A 23,604-nucleotide genomic window follows, 5' to 3' on the forward strand; every position below is an offset into this window, starting at 1 on the left:
ACCTGAAGCATTTGAGTGCCATCCCAGAAAGCCCGGCCCAGTTTCCAGTCTCTCTAGAAGTATGTTATGATCGACAGTGTCAAACGCAACACTAAGATCTAGTAGTACGGCACTGATATTTTGCCGAAATCAGAATTAAAGCGAATATGATTTATTATCTTAATGAGTGCAGTCTCTGTGCTGTGATGCGCTCGGAAACCAGATTGAAAATTGTCCAGGTATCCATTTGAGTTTAAGTAGTTGTTCAGCTGATTAAAAACTACCTCTAAAGGAAGATTTGATATCGGTGTATATTTGCTCAACATCATTATCAAGAAGGGACTTAACAACTGCAGTTTTCAGGGATTTTGGAAAAGTCCCAGAAAGAAGTGAGGCGTTCACCACTTCTAAGAGATCTGGTTCTAAACAGTTAAGCATACTTTTGAAAAAAGATGTGGGAAGTGTGTCAAGATAGCAGGTTGATGATTTAAGGTGCTGTAACAGAAACAGACATAGTCACTTCTTTGCCGTCGAATCTGTGTGACCTCTGCATAACTAGAAGATGTGCCAATCGCCTTTATGATATTTTTGATCTTCTCAGAAAAGAAGGAAGCAAACTCATTGCATTTGCTGTCGGAGAGCATTTCACTGGGAATCTGACTTGGGGGATTTGTCAGTCTAATAGCAAAAAGAGTACGAGTGTTGTTTAAGTTAACAAACCACAAAGCAGCTCAAGAAGCCAGAAATGATCAGCAGGAGTTGCAGAAGAAGCTCTGTGTTTAAGAGTCTGAGATGATTGTTGAGGCGAGTGTTTGAGTGAATCCCAGCGTAATCTTCAGCGTGGCTGGACTTGTCTGAGGACGGAGCTCAGTCTCAGTCTCTGTCTGCTCTCATTAAACATTTCTCAAGACTATGTCTCTCATAAGCTGTTGATTGAAGCTGCTGATGATTGCGATCAAGCTCCGCCTCATATAAAATCAAGCCCTGCCCCTTTCCCTCATTTTATTTCCTTTTCTCTCAGAAATGCAAAGACTTTAAGGAGGTAGAATGGACTGTGAGTGGTGTTTCGAGTTGAAAGTGTTTGTAAGGTGTTGTTGATGGATGAACTCCTGTAGTGTTTGAGCTCATGTTCACGAGTGTATTCGCTGCTCTGGTGTCACAGATCACACGGCTGAAGGTGTGGCCCATCTCCGGTCCACATGGTGTTTACATACAATCTAACAATAAACTGATCAAATATTTGAAATGCAGTATTTAAATTAGTGCTGTCCAACGATTAATCGCGATTAATCTCATCCAAAATAAAAGTTGTGATAAAGTGATTAATCGCGATTAATCGTTTGACAGCACTAATTTAAATATTGTTATTTTGGTATTATTTCTATAATATTATAGACTTTATTAATATTTTATAGTAGCGTTTATTTTAATATTTTCATGTGCTTTTGTCATTTGTTATTTTTTATATTTCTATTTGGCTTCAATTTTGGTGTGTAAATAATAGTGTTAATTTAGTATTGTTTATATACTAATATAGTATTTATTCATATTTTGAATTAGCTTTTATTTGTATATTTTTAGTTATCATTTTAGTTTTAGTCATTGTTTATATGCTTTTGTCATTTTCGTTAGTTTTTTTATTTGTATTTAGATTTTAGTGCCTAAATATCAGTGTTTTTTTAGTATTATTTACTGTATATACAATCATTCGAGTTTTTTATAATTTCAGTTTTCCTTTTAATTTTAGTTTTACTAATTTTATGTGCTTTTGTCATATTTTTAATGGCATTCAACTTTAATTTTGGTGCATAAATAATAGTGTTAATTTGTGTAAATATTTTATAGTAGTATTTATTCATATTTTGAATGATCTTTTATTTTTATATTTTCAGTTTGCGTTTTAATTATAGTAATTTTAGTATTTTATCTTAAAATAATTTGTTCCAGTTAGTTGCCAAAGCAACATTTCTAATTTTTGCTTAAGTTTGAACTTTAAGTTTTCCAAATAATATTTATATTTAATTTAATCTTTATTTCAAATAACAAAAAATATTTTAATAGTTTTACCTTCACTTACCTATTTAAGAATAACATCCCTTATATAGAAACAGTCTTATAAAAAATAAATTGAAGGGGCACTCCTAGATAACAAACACTTGCCTGCAGCAAAAATGGCATTAGTTTTGATTGAAAATGAATTTAGAAAGCACCTGTATAAGTCAAGCATAGCTTTTCGTTCTGAAAGAGAGAATGCCATCTGCTTTCTATTTATGTAATGTTCTCCATGTCTTCTGATAGCGATAAATTTGAACTGAAATTACACATCTCGGGTTTGATTTGGACAGAAGTGTTGCATTGTTTCTTTTCCCTCTTCATGACCGTGTGGTTTCAGGTCTTACGTAAACCAGGATGATGTCTGGAGACGTGGAGACTGCAGTTTTGCTTACAGAAGCCCAATTCCTGATTATGAGATTCATTCATCCTTCTTTTTCCGAAAAAGATCTTTGTGATCAAATCATTCCGAAAGTTACTTAACGGGATTTCCTTACAGAGAGCAGGGCTTGTGCTGTGACTTTAGGTGGGGTTTGTTTCGGTTCTGCTGCATTGTTTAGAGTAAAGATCGTGTCCTTTCGTTTTTCGAGGATCATGGGAGTTTTCTGTGCAATGTTCTGGTGTAATTAAGGAAACGCAGCGCGCACACACACACACACACACACACACACACTATCGCGCTCTGTGCAGAAACACAGGAAGGGAACACTGAGTGCTTCCTCTGGCTTTTCCTGTGCTCTTTGTCATCAGCGAGGTCTCTGGACTTGAACCCCACCCAGCGTGAGAACCAACCTCAACCCCTGACCCACAGGACAGGTGGAGACTTAAACACACACCTCTGTCCCGCTGATCCTCACACACTGTCATTAGCAGAGCAATGCGGTCTGTAGTTAAACACAACCGCTCAAGCTAGTGATGCTTTCTTAGAAAAAAAACATAATGCTTATGAAGCATTTAAAAAAGCATTTAAAGATGCAATTAAAAGTGAATTTAATGCTTTTGAAAGAGATTCTTCTGCTCACCAAGGCTGCATTTATTTGATAAAAAATGCAGTAAAAATTGTGAAATATTATTGCAATTTAAAATTGCTGTTTTCTGAATGTGTTAAAATGTAATATATTTCTGTGATCAAATCTGAATTTTCAGCATCATTACTCCAGTCTTCAGTGTCACATGATCTTCAGAAATCATGCTAATATTCTGATTCGCTGCTCAAGAAACATTTCTGATTATTATTAATGTTGAAAACAATTGTGCTGCACAATATTTTTGTGGAAACTGTGATTTTTTTTTTTTTTTTTTTTTCAGTATTCACAGATGAATAGAAAGTTCAAAAGAACAGCATTTTATTTGAAATATAAATCTTTTATAGCATTATAATGCATTATTATAATGCAATATAATGTATATAATATATTTGTAACATTATATTTGTAATATTTTGTAATATTATATTTTATTATATAAATTGTAACATTGTTATGCATTACAATGCCTAATTAACAATACATATTAACAATATAATGCATTATTATTTGCATCCTTGCTGAATAAAAGTGTTTATTTCTTTCAAAGAAATGTTCTAAAAAAAAAAAGATTGCATGTAATATATATTTTTTAATTATTTGTTTTTTAAAGAATTTTTCTGTGCAGACCAGGTAACGATTTTTTTTTTTTTCAACTGATGCTGAAAAAGGATCAAGTTTGGTAAAGAAAAATATAAAGATCTGAAGAAGAGCATTGAGATCACAGGTTTGAATCTCAAGGAATACATGAACTGATAAAATGCAAACCCTGAATGCTTTCTATAAAAGCGTAAGGCAAATGCATAAATGTACTGTAAACGTGAGACTGAGAGGAAGAAGAAAGCAGGGGAGGTCAGGTGATGAGGTAATGTCCTGGAGAAGCAGAGATGGGGTTTTCCTACAGGAACTGGAGGATGGGAAGGTCTGGTTTCATGCGTCTGCTGTGGTCTGCTGTGGTTATTATATAATCTGTTTGAGCTGCTGGTTCTGGGTGAGCGCTGAACCCTCATTATCTCTGAAATGCTTTGCTCTGATTGGTCAGTCTCATCATTCGGTGGTTAAATATGATGCCAAACAGTATAATCGACTTTTTCTGTTGCATCTTCAGACCAGATTCATCATCACAGGCATGTTTTATTTTAATTTTATTATTGTGTCCCTGCAGATCCTGAGACTCATTCAATCATTCACAATGTACCGCTTCTGTTATGTAACGCTCTCTCTGCCAGCTTGAAAATGGAAAAAATGTATTTTTCATCAGCATTGCCATTTAAATATGAACACACATAATAGTTGATTTTGGAAAGGCTTGAGAGAAACTGCAGATAAACTGTTTGTTATCGTTTGCATCGCCAAATGTTTTTTCCCAGCAGCCTCTGGCCTGTAGTGTTTGTTAATGTAGGTGTTTTTCTGTGGAATTGCGTAACCGCAGTACAATCTTATTAGCGTTGCTTTTTATAAGCACATTTGCTGGGAGGAGCAGCGCAGAATCCATCTGATATCTGGGCTTGTTTTGGAGTGTTTGGGGAATGTTTGGGAAACACTCCGTGTTTGTTCCGGTTTGAGTAATTTGCTGTCAGACTGGAAGTGTATTTTTGGAATCTTCAGGAGTTTTTTTGGAATTTCGAATTCCGGTGTAGTAACAGTGAATTCTGAGGAGGTCGTGACCTTCGTTAGCAGGTCAGAGGTCATGTTTGTGTCTGTCTGGACGCAGATAATCCATCTGTTTCCCGTCCCGGCGGTCTGGTGATTGACAGACGACTCCTGCGGCGTCCCAGCATCCTTTGCTTCGCGGGAGTGCGGCTGAAGAGACCAATCATCGCTCACCGTCTCGCAGGCAGCAGACTCTCGACTGAAGGTCGTTCAGGGATGGAGGAGAGATTGGGCTGCTGACGGATATTGTATATTTTAGTGAACATGTTCCAGAACATTTTGTCCAGGGCTTGGAAGCCTGTGGGCGGTTTGAGCGTCGATAGCATTGTGCTGTTGTCACACACAGTGGTCATTTCTTACGTTTCACTGGATTTTGACCGCATGAAATGCTTGCTGCTTCATGTTGACGTATTTCTTGATGAGGAAAGGAAGTTGGGTTGGAATGTATTTGTAGGACTTGCTCTGTGTTTAAAATGGCTAATAATGTTTAGTTTACATCACAGATGCCAAAACTAGCAAGTGAAGCTGATAAAACCTGTTATAATAGGAAATATTATGATTTTTGAAAAAAAAAATTCAAGTCCCCATAAATTAAGTCTGGTACAAGAAACATTGTTATGACATAAAAATACAATTTAAAAATGTTATATGTAATATGTTAAATGTGTGTGTATACATATATATATACTTTATATACACATACATATTTGCCTTATATGTGTATATATATATATATATATATAATTTAGTTTTTTTAAGAAATGGATACTTTTATTCATCAAGGATGCACTAAAATGACCAAAAGTGACAGTAAAGACATTTATAATGTTAGAAAAGATTTCTATTTCAAATAAATGCTGTTCTTTTGAACTTTCTATTCATCTGTGAATCTGAAAAATAAAATGTATCACAGTTCAGTTTCCACAAACATTTTCACCAGCACAACTGTTTTCAGCATTGATGATAATCAGTACATTAGTATATTAGAACATCAAATCAGTATATTAGAATGAATTAGAACAAATGACATTTTAACAGATATTCAGAAAACAGCTATTTTAAATTGCAATAATATTTCACAATTTTTACTGCATTTTTTTATCAAATAAATGCAGCCTTGGTGAGCAGAAGAATCTCTTTCAAAAGCATTAAATTCACTTTTAATTGCATCTTTAAATGTTTTTTTAAATGCTTCATAAGCATTATGTTTTTTTTTTGCTGAAAATTCAGATTTTATCACAGAAATAAATTAAATTTTAACAGATATTCACATAGAAAGCAGCTATTTTAAATTGGCATAATATTTCACAGTTTTACTGTTTTTTACAGTATTTTTGATTCAATATATGCCGCCTTGGTGAGGAGAAGAGATCTTACAGACCCCAAATTTTTGAGCGGTCGTGTAGATGCACTCAAAGCTAATGAACATTGACTAAAAGCCACAAAATTTTCATTTTAATTTAATTCGTCTTTATTTTGGATGATATTGTGGGTCATTCAACAAAACATAATCTCATTTCTTTCGAAACAGTGTTAAACTTACACCCTTGCGGGAGTTCAGATGACCTACTTCTGAGTCCTGCATTACAGCGTGTCATCACCTGTCTGACTCCGCCCACCTGCTCACCCACACGCGTGGGCGGAGCTTGTGACCTCCCTCACCTGTGAAGGTGTTTAGTCAGAGAATGAGTCAGGTCAGCGGATGCTCACAGACACATCTGTTTCAAGAGAGTCCTGTTTTCCTGTTACAGCTATTTTAAATTGAAATAATATTTCACAATTTTTTACTGTATTTTTAATCAAATGCAGTCTTGGTGAGCAGAAGAAAAATCCTAAACTTTTCAACAGTAGAGTATGCAGATAAATGCTGTTTATGGTATTTCAATGTATATAAATGAAAATGATTAAATCATTGTGTGAAGTAAAACCTTACATTAAAATAGATTTTTACTGTATTTTACTTTTTGCATTAGTCTTTTGTTTACTTAAAATGATGTGCACTGATGAAACTGATGTTCTAGATGTCACTTGTTTTAATTGCAAAATTATTGTGATTATATGTGATTATTCAACATGTCGTAGAGCAGGTTTTTTAAGTCATCAGTGTACAGTATTTGAAGTATCTGCACCTGCAGGCCAAATTAAGACTGTGATGCGAGCCAGATTTAAAACACAAAGCCTTCTGATGCCACGGATGTGTGTCTTTATTTTGTGCAACAAACCACTGTGCTTCTGAATGTGTGTGTCGTGATTCTCACCTGTGCGGCAGGTGTGTGTGTGTGTGTGTGTGAGAGAGACGTTCCTAATCCTTTTCCTGTCTTTTATCTTCCTCAAACGCTGCTGTCTAGACTCGTCTGAAACACACACAAACACGTCAGGTGTGAGACTGAAGCGCTGTTCAGAGCATCAGCAAACACTGATTGAGTTAGCCTTTCATTCATTTGTAAATGCAAAGATCATTTAGCAAGAATTTATTTGCAGCTCATTTGTTATTTGTAAGATTGATGAAGCACTTCTGTGTGTTTGGTGGAGTTTGATTTTAAAGAGTATATTTTTTTTATATATTTGCATATTTTCACTCGCTTCTCCATAATGACGTGCTGCTTAATTGAAACTGAAAGTGAGAGTTGGAGTGTGACAGAAATGCATGTGGAAACTTGTCGGGTTTGGCGACAGAAATACACGCTGTGATATACAGTTATGGCCAGAAATATCGGCACCCTTGCTAAATATGATCAAAGAAGGCTGTGAAAATTAATCTGCATTGTTAATCCTTTTGATCTTTTATTAAAAAAAATATACAAAAATCTAAACTTTCATTGGATAATAAGAATTTAAAATGAGGGGAAATATAATTATGAAATATTTTTTTTTCTCTAATACACATTGACCACAATTAACGGCACTCTTTTATTCAATACTTTTTGAAACCTCCATTTGTCAGTTTAACAGCTCTATATTTTCTCCTATAATGCCTGATGAGGTTAGAGAACACCTGACAAGAGATCAGAGACCATTCCTTCATCCAGAATCACTCCAGATCCTTCAGATTCCCAGCTCCATGACGGGGCTTCTTCTCTTCAGTTCACCTCACTCATTTTCTACAGGGTTCAGGTCAGAGGACTGGAATGGCCAGCAGAAGCTTGGTTTTGTGCTCAGTGACCCATTGTTGTGTTGTTTTTGAGGTTTGTGTTTGGATTATTGTACGGTTGGAAGATCCAAACATGGCCCATTATAAGATTTCTAACAGAGTCAGTCACTTATTGATTTTTTATCTGTTGGTATTTGATAGAATCCATGATGCCATGTGTCTAAACAAGATGTCCAGGACCTCCAGCAGAAATATAGGCCCACAACATAAAAAATACAGCATTATGTTTCATTGTACACATGGGGTACTTTTTATCACTGTGTTCACCAAACCCATCTTGAGTGTTTGCTGCTAAAAAGCTCATTTTTTAGTTTCATCTAACCATAGAAGCCAGTCCCATTTGAAGTTCCAGTCGTGTCTAATAACTGAATATGCTGGAGTTTGTTTTTGGATGAGCTAGGAGAATTTTTCTTGAAATCCTCCCAAACAACATGTGGTGATGTAGGGGCTGTTTGACTATTTTTAAAAAAGGTTTTCTGACCCCGAGACTCAACTATTTTCTGCAATTCTCCAGAAGTGGTCCTTGGAGAGTCTTTAGCCACTCAAACTCTCCTCCTCACCGTGCATTAGGACGATATAGACACACGTCCTCTTCCAGGCAGTTTCGTAACATTTTCTGTTGATTGGAAATTCTTAATTATTGCCCTGATGGTGGAAATGGTCATTTTCACTGCTCTAGCTCTTTTCTTAAAGCCACTTCACTAATTTGTGAAGCTCAATTATGTTTTGCTGCACACCAGAAATATCTTATTTGGTTTTTCTCATTGTGATGGATGATTAAGGGAATTTGGGCTTTGTTTTCCCTCCTATTTATATTTCTGTGAAACAGGAATCCATGGCTGGATAAATTTCTAAGGGTGCCAATAATTGTGTCCAACGTGTATTTGAGAATAACATTTATTTCATAATGATATTTCCCCCCATTTAAAATTCTTATTATCCAATGAAAGGTTAGCTTTTTGTGATTTTTTTTAATAAAACATCAAAAGGATTAACAACACAAATTAATTTTCACAGCCTTCTTTGATCATATTTACCAAGGATGCCAATATTTTTGGCCATGACTGTATTTGCATGCAAACCTGATTGGTTTTGATTGCACCCTGTTTTTTTTCCAATAGAAGAGGTTTGTGTGTAGCTTGTAACTGAATTATTTAGCTTTTTAATGAAAGAATCAACGTTTGCCATATTCCAATCAATATTTTATTATCTTTTTTGGATGCTGTTTTAAAATAATTCTAAATGAATGGACCATTACTTTATGAATTATTCATGAACGTTTCATTCTTTTGAGTTGAATATTGAATCAGTTGATTCAGTTCACATAGCCTGTATAAAAAGTTACTTTTTTAATGAACTGAAATTTTTTAGTGTTTAATTAAGATAAATAGTGTGTGTGTGATTTATGTAATTTTTTCATTTTTGGTGTCAATCAGTAATTTATTTGGTTCTCCGTCTCTCAGGTGCTTTGATGCCAATGTCCAGAAATGACAAAAACGTATAATAAAAGCATAATATTTTTTCCAAGATTTAATGCAACATATAGGTTGAAATTAGAGTCTCTATTCACTGAAGATCTTGATATTCACCCTTGTTTTTTTTAGCATGTTTATCAGTAGTTATGAATTATTCATGATTGATTTTTGAGTTGATTCATTTCATTCAGTTCACATAGCCAAACTACACGATGACAGATTGTTCATTTGTGAGTGAACTATTTCTCCACTTTCTATTTAAGTGAGACAACTGTTTTGATGTGTAATTGTGTCATTGTTGTTTTTGTTGTAGTTGTTTTATTTATTCATTTTGAATAACAGTCTTCAAGCAACAAACAAGTGGAAATTTAAGCTGCTGTTCACTGAAAATCTTGATATTCATTCTAGTTTTTCTTAGCATATTCATGAGTAGTTATGAATTATTCAGATCCGATCCGATACAGAAAATTCTGAGTATCGGCCAATTCCGATCCGATCCGATCCGATAACAGCGCTTTTTTTTTTTTTTTTTTTTTTAATCAATGTAGAATTTCTATACTTCTGTGTCACTCTTTTGTGTTTTAAACACAATCTATTAGACAATTTCATTTTAATGAAAAATAACATGAACAAATATATAGGGGCTGTTTACACCTGGTCACTTCATGCGTTTTGTAATATAAATCCGATCGCTCAAACCACTTCAGGAGGTGGACTGGGCCGCATTCCAAACCAAACTGGACAAGTGTAAACGCATCTGGTTGTTGAAACCACATATGTAAATTTTACTCCTCCCAAAATGTCCAAAATAAAAATAAACGTGTGAGACCGTGTTATAGGCTATATGACATTATAGTCAGATGACTGCGCTAATGCAACACGCATCGCCGTGGACGAGTAGCTGGGTATCTCTTCAGTAAGTAGACACGCAAACTGCCACGAATAAAACTGAAAGTAAGACGCAGACAATCAACACAATACTCTTCATTAAAAGTATAAGACAAACTTATCTTTCCAGTGCTGATGCCACGTGCTCTCCTATTGCGGTCTTTGATCTTGAAATGAGCTGATAATTAATAAAATGCAGGGCTTATCTTTTGATTTCGTTGACTGAATTTCATTACATTTAAATATAGCGCAGGAATTGAAGATCGGATTTATATCCGTTTTGTGGCCATGTGTAAATGGAAACGTTTTAACAAATCAGATAGATATCCGATCAGCGAAAATGCATGAAATGACCAGGTGTAAACAGGCCCATTCATAATCTATGACAAAAATATTATTATAAATTAGGTTAGTGGATAATTTAGCAGCAAAATTTATTCTAGAAAAATCATGAGTGCACAATTTTATTTAGTGATAACATTATTTAGTGGGGAACAAATAAAAGTGAATATGCGAAGGACTATATCTGGTAAAATGTTACACATTGCTCTTTATATTGTTGTAAAATACATTAATGAAAATAAGTAAATATATTTATTTATAAATATAAGCTATAAAATTAAAAGACATTTCTTTTAAATGTATAGCACAATGAAGGCAGCGACATATGATCGAGGAGTCCCATCTATAAATGTTCCTGTGCTATACATTAGATTATTAATAGCCTTAATAGGACAGAACAAGAAACGCTATAAATAATCTTTTATATTTTGAATGCTGACATATTTTGAATGCTGAACGGAGGATGACTGACAGAAGCAGCGGAGAGAAGAATTTACGTGAACTTGAATTTAACGACTTACATATTCACCTGTACCTCACATTAAACTATGGAATGGCTTCAGAACACTTGGACTTTATGGTGCTTTCTAATGTTTTTGTGCTTTCGTGGGGCTTAACAATAACATAGAATAGTATACGCACAATATCGGATTTGGATCGGTCTCGTCTGACAGAAATTCCAGTATCGGAGCCGATACCGATCCTGAGTATCGGATCGATGCATCCCTAGTTTAAATGATGACAATGTTCCATTTTAAAGTGAAAATTCCTTTAATGTCTATTTAAGTAAGATAACCATTGTGTTTTGATTTTTTCTGTGAATCAGTAAGTGATTCGGTTTTCTGTCTCAGAAGTTCAGAAATGACAAAAAAGTGCCATTAAAAGCACCATGAAAGTAGTATTGTATGACAAACATGTTGAATTTTAAGTCACTATTCACTGAAGATTAATATTTGCCCTAGTTTTTCTTGGCATGCTCATGTAATTATGAGTAAATCATGAATGATTAATTCTTTCAGTCAGATATTGAATCAATTGATTCAGTTTAAATTTTCCAGTCTAAATGATGACAGAGTGTTCATTTTTTAAATGAACTATTTCTTCAGTATCTATTTAATAGTGTTCACTGAAGATCTTGATATTCATTCTAGTTTTTCTTAACATATTCATGAGTATTATGAATTATTCATGAATGACTCATTCTTTTGAGCTGATTTAGTTGATTCATTTCCCATAGTCAGTCAGTCTTCAGTGTCTATTTGAGTAAGATTGTGAGTACCATTGTGTTTTGATGTGTAACAGTTTTTGCTGTGAATCAGTGAGTGATTGGGTTGTGTGTGATTCTCTCAGGCGCAGGGCGAGGGCGTCGTGCGCGTCTGTCTGAAGGAGAGGGGTCAAGACGTGCTGGTTCTCCAGAGAGTCCCGTCAGATCCAGCGTCTCCGCAAACAGCCGGAGTCAAAGAAGAGGACAGCGATAAGAGGTGAGACCACGCCCCCTTCATATAACCCCTCCCCTTTATTAACATATTCTTAAATTCTGCCCCTCATCCAATCAGTTCAAGTTGCTTTATTAGCATGACATTTCTGTTACAGTATTGCCAAAGCATTTTAGATGTGTAAAATACAGAATATAATTACACCACCAAAGTAATAAATGAGTGTAAATAAATAAATATATAAATACAATAAAACATAACAACATCAGACAGTATTTCTAATGGTAATTATAATAATTACAATTTTATATGTTTACATAGTCGCTGTTCTCTAGGAATCCAGGATTTTTTATGTCTTCCTTTCTCTATCTCTATGTCTTGGTCACTGAGTTGATACTTTGAAAGGATTTGAAGAGTTCTTTTGCAAAAACAGATAACTCCGGTTTTAAATATTTAAAAAAATCAAGTTTTTTCATTGTGAATTCCAATTAATCTAATTTTGATTAGGTAAAAAATAACTAAAAAATACAGCTGACTAACACAATAAAACCATGATAATATAAAAAAACCATGAGAGTTTTAGTTTGTTTTTGCAAATAAACTCTTGTCTTTTAATTGTTTGATTGATAAGTAATTTGCCAGGTGGTTCTATTTAGGGCCGAATAAAGGTCATTGCAGACTGAGTCTGAAATTTTCGTATGTGTTTTTCATATTCTTTATCCTAAAAATTTATCACGCATAGAAACCGATAGTGTATTAATTAATCGGTTGTGAAAAATTTCTCAAAATAGTACTAAATGGAGTCTTCAAGCAGTGAGGATTATTTTGTTGTCCTCTCGCTTCTTAAAAAGATAAACAGAAAGAAATATTGGGTCCATCCAATCCTGAGCTTCCTCCTCCTCCTCAAGTATTCAGAAGGATTATCACGGGTGATTCAAAGTTTACTTCAGGATGTCAGTGGCTCAGTTTGATGCTTTGCTAGCGATACTAGAGCCACATATTAAAAAGAAGACCACTAATTTCTGTGAACTCCGTGTGCAAGGATCTCTACGGTGCTTTGTGCTGCGAGACGAAGTGGATGAACTTGACAATCGCCATTCTGGATTTTGCCGTTCGCTTGTACGGTGGTTCTGAATTGTCAAAACACCTGATGACAAATACAAAAAAACACAAATTCATTGTGCAAGGACCTTTAACGTGATTGACATAACGTGAGGTCGTTTTTATTTTTCAATGTGCAAAAATTTCGGACTCAGTGTGCAATGACCTTAGAGTTTGGTTTGGAGGTCAAAATCATTTTTTAGGTTTTTTTTTATTTTTTTTTATCAAAATTATACTTTGGATTTTTGTCAGTTGCTTAATGAATGTTAGGGTTGTGGGTGGAGCCTGGCTTCTCTCTCTCTCTCTCTCTCTTGAACACATTCCTCATGTTTTCTTCCTCATTACAGCTTGAGCAGGAACCGCTGACAGCTTAAAACTTGTGTGTGCATGTAAATAACTTCTTAGTTGGTGTTTGTGTGCAAATCTGTGCGTTTTGCTGCATCGACTTTGTTTGTCAGGTTGGTGTGAGTTTGTCCAGCAGCTCGTAACAGGACCCCTGCGCTGGGCATGACACAGCATGCAGCTGCCTGGGATGGACCGGCAGACTTTCCTCAAACTCAGACCCGTCACGTTGGTGCAGGCAGAGGAGGATGACTATGATGATGAAGACGGGGAGTACAGCAACAGTCTGGAAGATGAGGATGAAATTCCCACGTTTGACATTCCTCATTTTCGTTACATTGACGATGAGGATGAGGATGATGATGGTTATGTTATTAAAAGCGGCTCCTGCTCAACGTGTTCTTCCTCTGAGGACGATTACCCATCTGAGTCTTCCTCTTCTCTGTCCCTCAGGTACGTGGTTGTGTCCGGGACGCCCCATAAGATCCTGGAGCACCTGCTGAGCGACCTGCGTCTGGATGAGCAGCAGGGAGCGACGGATAGCAAAGAGGCGGGTGAGTGACTCCAGCCACAACATTGGCTGAAAATCTGATCTGCATTTGTGTGTTTGAAACACATTTGTGACCCTGGAGCACAAAAGCAGTCATCAGTAGCACAGGTATATTTGTAGCAATAGCCAAAAATACATTTAGAACTATTATCTATCTTTCTCTATGTTAACATAATATAATAAATGTACATACAACAAATAATTATAATTATTACAGTTACAATAAATGTATATTTAATGTATATTTCTGTCTATTTAATGCATAATTTATCCATGTAATATATCATTTTAATAATTAACTTACTGATTTATAAATACAAACACAAAATTATGCAAAGTACACACACACACACACACACACACACACACACATATATATATATATATATATATATATATATATATATATATATATATATATATATATATATATATATATACATACTGCCGTCCAAAAGTTTGGAAACGCCCTAGAAAAGTGGGGTTTTGGACAATATTGGCATGGATCCTTTTTAATTTGTGATAATTTTGCACTGATAAGGGACAACACAAACTACAAAAACATATTTTATTACATAAACAGTTTATACACAGAAAAAAAAACTTACATTTTGGATTGATCAAAATATACAGCATTAGCAGCTGTTACAGCTCTGCATAATCTGGGCATCTGAGCTGTCAGTTTATTCAAACATTGACTTTGAATGACAATCAGTTGTTGAAGCTGCAGTATTAAGGTGTGCTGACACAGAAATCTTTTAAAAACCTGGGCCAAGTTTAAACCAGTAACCAGGCATCACAGCTGTATATATTGCCATTATTATAACCGGGCATCACAGCTGGATATATGTATATATTGCCATTATTATAACCAGGCATCACAGCTGTATATATGTATATATTGCCATTATTATAACCAGGCATCACAGCTGGATATATGTATATATTGCCATTATTATAACCGGGCATCACAGCTGGATATATGTATATATTGCCATTATTATAACCGGGCATCACAGCTGGATATATGTATATATTGCCATTATTATAACCGGGCATCACAGCTGGATATATGTATATATTGCCATTATTATAACCGGGCATCACAGCTGGATATATGTATATATTGCCATTATTATAACCGGGCATCACAGCTGGATATATGTATATATTGCCATTATTATAACCGGGCATCACAGCTGGATATATGTATATATTGCCATTATTATAACCGGGCATCACAGCTGGATATATGTATATATTGCCATTATTATAACCGGGCATCACAGCTGGATATATGTATATATTGCCATTATTATAACCGGGCATCACAGCTGGATATATGTATATATTGCCATTATTATAACCGGGCATCACAGCTGGATATATGTATATATTGCCATTATTATAACCGGGCATCACAGCTGGATATATGTATATATTGCCATTATTATAACCGGGCATCACAGCTGGATATATGTATATATTGCCATTATTATAACCGGGCATCACAGCTGGATATATGTATATATTGCCATTATTATAACCGGGCATCACAGCTGGATATATGTATATATTGCCATCATTATAACCGGGCATCACAGCTGGATATATGTATATATTGCCATCATTATAACCGGGCATCACAGCTGGATATATGTATATATTGCCATCATTATAACCGGGCATCACAGCTGGATATATGTATATATTGCCATTATTATAACCGGGCATCACAGCTGGATATATGTATATATTGCCATCATTATAACCGGGCATCACAGCTGGATATATGTATATATTGCCATTATTATAACCGGGCATCACAGCTGGATATATGTATATATTGCCATCATTATAACCGGGCATCACAGCTGGATATATGTATATATTGCCATCATTATAACCGGGCATCACAGCTGGATATATGTATATATTGCCATTATTATAACCGGGCATCACAGCTGGATATATGTATATATTGCCATTATTATAACCGGGCATCACAGCTGGATATATGTATATATTGCCATCATTATAACCGGGCATCACAGCTGGATATATGTATATATTGCCATCATTATAACCGGGCATCACAGCTGGATATATGTATATATTGCCATCATTATAACCGGGCATCACAGCTGGATATATGTATATATTGCCATCATTATAACCGGGCATCACAGCTGGATATATGTATATATTGCCATTATTATAACCGGGCATCACAGCTGGATATATGTATATATTGCCATTATTATAACCGGGCATCACAGCTGGATATATGTATATATTGCCATTATTATAACCGGGCATCACAGCTGGATATATGTATATATTGCCATTATTATAACCGGGCATCACAGCTGGATATATGTATATATTGCCATTATTATAACCGGGCATCACAGCTGGATATATGTATATATTGCCATTATTATAACCAGGCATCACAGCTGGATATATGTATATATTGCCATTATTATAACCAGGCATCACAGCTGGATATATGTATATATTGCCATTATTATAACCAGGCATCACAGCTGGATATATGTATATATTGCCATTATTATAACCAGGCATCACAGCTGGATATATGTATATATTGCCATTATTATAACCAGGCATCACAGCTGGATATATGTATATATTGCCATTATTATAACCGGGCATCACAGCTGGATATATGTATATATTGCCATTATTATTATGTTTTATTGCTGGTCTTCAATGATAATGTCAAGTTACTTTAATGTATTTGCACCAAAAAATGATAAGGATTTATGCTGATATCGTCCAAAACCACACTTTGCCAGGGGTGTTTCCAAACTATTGGAGGGCAGTGTATATATATATATATATATATATATATACAGTATATTATTTCATACAGAATATATATATCAATCATCCGTTGTGGTCCTATTATAATACGAAATAATTACTTTATATTTTATGTATATATTTAATATATTTTTTTATATTAAATGTATACATTCAAATATGAAGTAACTATTTTTATTATTATATCACCACAATTGATAATTATTAAGTGAATATAATTATACATTCATATATGCTATAAAATAATATAATAAAAGCTGTTTGAAACTCGTTTTGGTTTAGAGAAACCTGGATTTTGTTCCAAATAATCATACTTTTATATATATATAAAATGTTGTTTTTATCCCATTAAGCTATTAGATCTATATAGATGAATATGTTTAGCAATCACTTCTTGTGGCATTATTATGGTTTTCTCTTACCAGCCTAAACTAGTTCAGCTTAATAACATTTAATTTCTCATTGAATACAGTAGCGTCAGAACTCATTAAAAGCATAACTCGGATGGTTTTCTGTGATCTCTGTGGTCAGTGATCAGATGGATACACACATTCCAGCTGTCAGTTATCTGAATGTGTGGCGTGTCAGAACCACTCCATCCACAAATACGGCAGGAATGCTTTGTGTTTGAAGACCAGCAGCGTTTCTTCTGCTTTCTGTTGCGTGGAGTTTGTGCCTCCAGGTGTCTTTACCCTCTAAAGTCGCACAAGATGAATTCTAAGGATGTTTTTGAAGTTGTGCGTGTGGTTACAGCTTGTTTTTTATTCTTGCAAAAGCATAAATATTCATGAATGTGTTTGCACAATATGTAGCATGTGTGTGTTTAGATTCTGATGCTCAGATCAGTGATTTATTCAATGCAATGCAATATCTAATTCAACATGCAATGCATATTCAATGCAATATAGTCTCTTTAATATGCGTTTAGTTTGCATTTAGCAGAGTTTTTAGTGTTTGCATTGAATTAAAGAGCCCAAATAAGGAGAAAACACTGTGTGATGATGTGAGATGAGGAGGGAGACACACAAAACAAGAGAAAAGCAAGCAGATAATGAGTTGTTCTGTGCGCGTGCGTGTTTGTGCATGTGTGTATTTAATGTATGAGTGTAATTCAATGACCCTTGTGTTTTGTATATCACACCCATAGGCCATAAATTAGCCCAGTGCATCCTGGGTAATTACCGGTGTGTTGACAGCTGTGTTTAGCATTAAACTGTGCCTCACGCCAACAAAAGGAGAGAAAGACTTATAGCGTTTTGTTAAAGGCCAGCAGTCTCCCTGCTTCCTCAGACGTGTGTGTTTTTGAGATCGTTTCTCATTAGACACCCCCACAGTGCACTGATATTACACTATTGTGTTTAAACGCTGAATGCATGAAATTATTGATGTAAAATGTCAGAATAACTGTGAGCCAGTGTTTTTGTTCAGACGTGCGTCGGTGTTCGGTGATAATTGTTCAGAGACTCTCTATTGTGTGAGAAATCGTCTCGTGATACTGTTTCTCAGCGGGAACCCGGCCGTTCAGAGAAGCCCAAGGTATTTTTAGAAGAAAGAGGTGTGAATTAAATCATTAGGACTTTGAATGAGACTGGCTTTTGCTTCCGTGGGTGCTGCAGACTGACTATAGAAACGTAAAAAACTCCAAATAAACCTTTAGTGCTATTAAAAGTAGCTACAAAACAGATAATTTAAATTAAATGCATTGTTAATTGTTTTGCGAACTACTGAAAAATTGGATTGCAAGTCATATTGCATATTTTTTAGGATTTTGTATATTTACTCAAAATATAAAACTCTTAAAAACAGTGTTTGATTTAGATTTTTGCATGTATACATTTTTGCTATTTTTATTTTTACTGTGTTTAATTTATTTTAATATATATATATATCAGTATTTACTGTAGTTAAAAAAGTATTTGCTATTTATATTTTTAAATTACTGCAATATTTTAATATAAAAAATATTTAGGTCTGTCAGTAAAATTTCTAAAATATAAAAAAAAATGTTTTTAATAAAGTCTTAATAACATTTTTGTTTTTTAATAATATTTTAGTATTTTTAAATATGTTGATTCAAAATTAGAGTTTTTCTTTGGAAAGTGGGTTGAATTTATTTACTTAAATTAAAATATATGTATATGTATATTATTTATGTAATACATTTTATATATATATATATATATATATATATATATATATATATATAAATAAAATATTTAGGGCTGTCAGTAAAACTTCTACCAGTGTTTTACACAATATTTGTTGAAATTTTAAGTTTATTTTTGTGTTCATATAATTTTCAAATATTTTAATCTCTATCAGTATTTTACACAATATTTACTCAAAATTATAAAAGTATTTGTTATTAATTTTTATATTAATCTAATATTGTAATGTTATAAAAAATGTATATATTTAGAGCTGCCAGTTAAAATTCTATATTTTATTTTAAATTTTATATTTTTGTATTTATGTAATATTTTAATATTTAAAAATATTTTTATTCAAAACAACTTTTTCTTTCTTTGGTAAGTGGGTTGCACTTATTTTTTTCATCTGCTAGTAAAAACACTTTCATCATGCATCATCTAAATACTGTTAGTATCACTTTTCACTAGATTCACATTTCACAAATACATTTTTAGTATAAAATTATATTCAAGATAGTAAATGTTTGGTGAACTGTGCTAGAAGCATCAGAAGACAAATCTCAGGAAATGAAGAAACTGCATTTGACCGCTGACCTCTGTGAAAGTCACACACACACACACACACACACACACACACACACACACACACACACACACACACACACACACACACACACACACACACAGAGCTTCCTCTGACTGGTGTCTGATTGTGTCTCTCAGCAGCAGGTGAAGGTGCAGCACTGCTTGTGGAGACTGTTTGGGTTCGAGCAGATGTTTTGGTCTTTGTTGGAAGTTCAGATTCATTGTCTACCAGGCAGTTTGGCGAAGCATCTGGACTCTTTTCCTCAACCAGAAACACAGTTATGTGTCAGAGTTGAGCTCTTGCCGTCAAGATCTTGTAAGCCGAGTGTGAGCAGTAGTAATAGTGTCGCTTGCTTGATCAAACAGCACTAATGAGCCCGGCGTTCATTAAAGCTCTCATTAAACATGCCTTGCAGGAGAGCTGTGTGTCTGATGAGCTGTGTTTGTGTGTGTTCATATCTGATGATGTTTTCTTGCAGAAATGCTTCTGGATGACTTCCTGCTGACGTATCTGGTGTTCATGTCCACCAGTGAGCTCTGCCAAGCCCTGCTGGGACAATATCCTTCAGATCAGACCTGAAGGATACAGATATAATAAATGTTTTTTATTTAATATTTTTTATTTATAATTGTTATTATTATTATTATATTATGTAGGGTTGTCAGGCTTTACAGTTTATACCAGTGTTTTACACATTAAAATTAATCAAACTTAAAAATGATATTTTGTTTATATTTTTGTAATATTTTGAATGCATAATGCCAGTTGTGTCTTTGTGTAGTGGGTTGAATATATGCTCTTTATCTGCGATCTGTAGTGTATAGAGAGGCTCTTCTGTGTCTGTTCATCTGGTTGTTGGTCTTTAACCGGATCTCACCTACTGTACGAAGCGCTGCCGAGGGAAGGAGGAGGGGAAGGAGGCTCTCTACAGGAAGAGGAAAGTACTGCACCTGGTGTCTCAGTGGAGCACGCTCTACAAGGACTTCCTGCGAGAGGAGGAGAACGTCAAGCTCTTCATGAAGGTCAGAACGCAAGACCAATGCTCTGGCAACCTAACATTACATTTACAACTGCTTACACACATTTTTAAAACTTTACACACAAATCCAACAATTGCACACACAAATAGCAAAGTGCCTCACATCTCTTGCAAAATGAAGCACTGCATTCAAAATATCACAAACACATCTCAGAAGCAAACATTTGCAAACACTTTTGCCATAATATTAATTCCTGTTAGATTTTTGTGTGATGCATGGAGAATTGTGTGTTGTGTTTGGCAAAAAGTCAAAGGCCGAGAATTACTGTAGGTTTTGCAGATTTGGTGTGTGCTTCTGCTGTTTGAGTGTCAGCTTTCAGAAGCTGTGTGACAAGGAAAGATTTTGTGTGAGCAGCTGGTTTTCTGTGGAGTCTGTGTTGGAAGTGTTATAGACCTGATTTGAGAACCGTGTCAGACGTCTACTGCTGTTGTTTCATCTGATGTGTGCTTTCAAAAGTGGATAATGATTTCTAGAATGCAACTTGTGCAATGGCTAATGTACTGCTGATAGCTGAATATAAGCAAAGATATGTAAAATGAACACGTATTACAAAATATTTATATTTTTACATTTATTGAATATTTGGTAACAATTTAGGGACCAATTCTCAGTACTAAGTAGTTACTTATTAGTATGCCTATTAATAATATATTTGCTGTTTATTAGTACTTATAAAGCACATATTCTGCATGACCATATCCTACATCCCTAATCCTACACTTAACAACTACCGTACTAACTATTAATAAACAGCAAATTAGGAGTTTATCGAGGCAAAAGTCGTAGTTAATGGTTTGCTAATATTTTTTTCAAATTTAATATTTTTTAATATTAAATTTGCTAAATAAAGTGTGACCTAATATTGTAAATTTTTATGCAAGTCTGTAAGTAAAAATTATATTTAATATTTATGTATTATTTTAATATTTTTGTTAAGACTGTTATTTATATATATATATATATATATATATATATATATATATATATATATATATATATATATATATATATATATATATATCAATTATATATTATTGTAATATCTTTTTATCTTTATTTAAGACTATCAGTGAAATTTCTATAAATATATTTTATTAAAAATTATTATAAAATTAAAAATTATATATATTTACGCATTTATTTTTATGTAATATTTTGCATATTTTAAATATTTTTGCTGGTACTTTACACAATATTTACTCAAAATATATTTTAATATTTATTTTTGTATTATTATAATGTATTATTTTAATATTTTTAATTATTTTAATTCAAGACTGTCGGTAAATTTTTTTGCTCAGTCACGACTTGAGCTGGTTAATGGTTTTCGCTCCAGAGGACATGTTTTCTATCTTCTGTTTGCTGCTGAAGGCCACATGTAGATGAATACTATAGAAACACGTTCAAGCCTCAATAAAACTGTGTTTGTGTAGCTGTGTGTAGGTATTTATGATGTGAATATAGATGTTTTTGCGCATGTCGATGTTTCACAGATTTCAGTCTGTCATCTTCACAAGATCACACACACACACATCCCAAAAGAACATCTTGTTCCTACCTGCCTTTGTCCCACCCACGCACCCCCCCCCCCCCCCCCCACACACACACACTCATGCAGTGTTTCCATGGCGACCATCATGACATTGCAGTGACGAGGCTGTTTCACGGTTGCCCGTATAGATCATTAAATGTGGCGTTTCCCAGGTGATGGTTGCCTGGTAACAGGCGGGATTGGGGGGGTTGATGGGTCAGAGAGTGTGTTCAAATACACACAAGACACACAAGCATTCAGATTTCATCAAACACTACAGCGCCCCTGAGAACAGTGTGTGTGTAGCCGCTGTTTTACAGCACTGAGACAGTAAAAGAACACTGTTCACTCAGTGCGTTTGTGTACTGACAGTGTCCAGCATGCACTGAGGGAATGCACACTATTATAACGTACATCCCCAGTGCATGCTGGGTAATAAATTGCCTCTTGACTGACCAGTGTGCGTGCAAGGTCAAAACTCACACAGTCTCTCATACACACATTCAGTCGGCATCCAACCGTGTTTTCATTCAGAATTCTTCCTTTATAGAGAGAGAAGAGAGATGAGTTTTAATATTTATTTTGAATTAAAATAAAATGTGTTAAACTCAAAAGACATTGCAATTGTGTATTTTTAGCTACACATGACACAAATAATCATGAGTCAGTAGTTTCATGAAGCTTAAGTGCAGAATGTAGATGTAGATTCTGTTGAATCAGATGTATATTTATACTTTATACTAAAGCTTTAACTAAAATTAAAATGAAAACTGAAAATATACAAGCTAAAAATTTGATAAAAGCTAATTAAAAAAATAAATAAATACTATAAGATTATATAAATCAATGCAAACTGCTGAGGTTGAGTCTTTTAGAATAATTCATTAAAAACACTTATGAGATTCATTTATTCATGATTACATGTTTAACCGTTTTATTGTTTTTATGTCACTAATGCAATGAAAATTTCTGTTATATTTTTAAGTGTACAGTGCCGAAATATAGAGATATATTCAAATCTTTATTTTATTACTTAATAAAATGATATAAAATAACATGATTTAGGCAGTTCTGCTGTCAATGTCTGGCTGTTGACATATTCATCTGACTGGGAGAAACTATTTATTCCAATAATTGTGAAATGCCAAATATCTATAGATCAATAAACCACTAATATAAATGCGTCTTCTTCTGTGCAGACGTTGTATCGATACGTGCTGGAAGACGTTTATGAGTTCCCCACGCTGGAGAAGGACCTGAAGGAGTTCCAGAAACTTCTGCGACGGAGACAGTGAGTCAAGCATGTTTGCATTTTTAATTTAAAGAGGTCATGTGATGCGATTTCATGCTTTCCTTTCGCAAAGAGATATTCTTTATAAAAGTTAAGACTCATTCAAGTCTTCCTAAAACGCCTCATTTAAACGCGTCACTGTGTGGGAAGATTTGCAAAGCA

General features: G+C 34.4%; 1 protein-coding gene across 1 annotated transcript in view; it reads left to right on the forward strand.

Annotated features, from left to right (window-relative positions):
- LOC306847486 (rap guanine nucleotide exchange factor 5-like) overlaps positions 1–23,604 on the forward strand; it is a gene marked incomplete at its 5' end in the record, with an annotated part of 72,279 nt that overhangs the window by 37,796 nt on the left and 10,879 nt on the right. The window contains 5 exons of the mRNA XM_079381428.1: positions 11,916–12,046; positions 13,898–13,998; positions 20,059–20,137; positions 20,458–20,602; positions 23,351–23,442. Coding sequence (XP_079237554.1) covers positions 11,916–12,046; positions 13,898–13,998; positions 20,059–20,137; positions 20,458–20,602; positions 23,351–23,442 — 548 coding nt within the window. The remainder of the gene's footprint in view (positions 1–11,915; positions 12,047–13,897; positions 13,999–20,058; positions 20,138–20,457; positions 20,603–23,350; positions 23,443–23,604) is intronic.

The sequence above is a fragment of the Barbus barbus genome (genome assembly GCF_936440315.1).
Source record: "Barbus barbus genome assembly, chromosome: 27".
Taxonomy (NCBI): domain Eukaryota; kingdom Metazoa; phylum Chordata; class Actinopteri; order Cypriniformes; family Cyprinidae; genus Barbus; species Barbus barbus.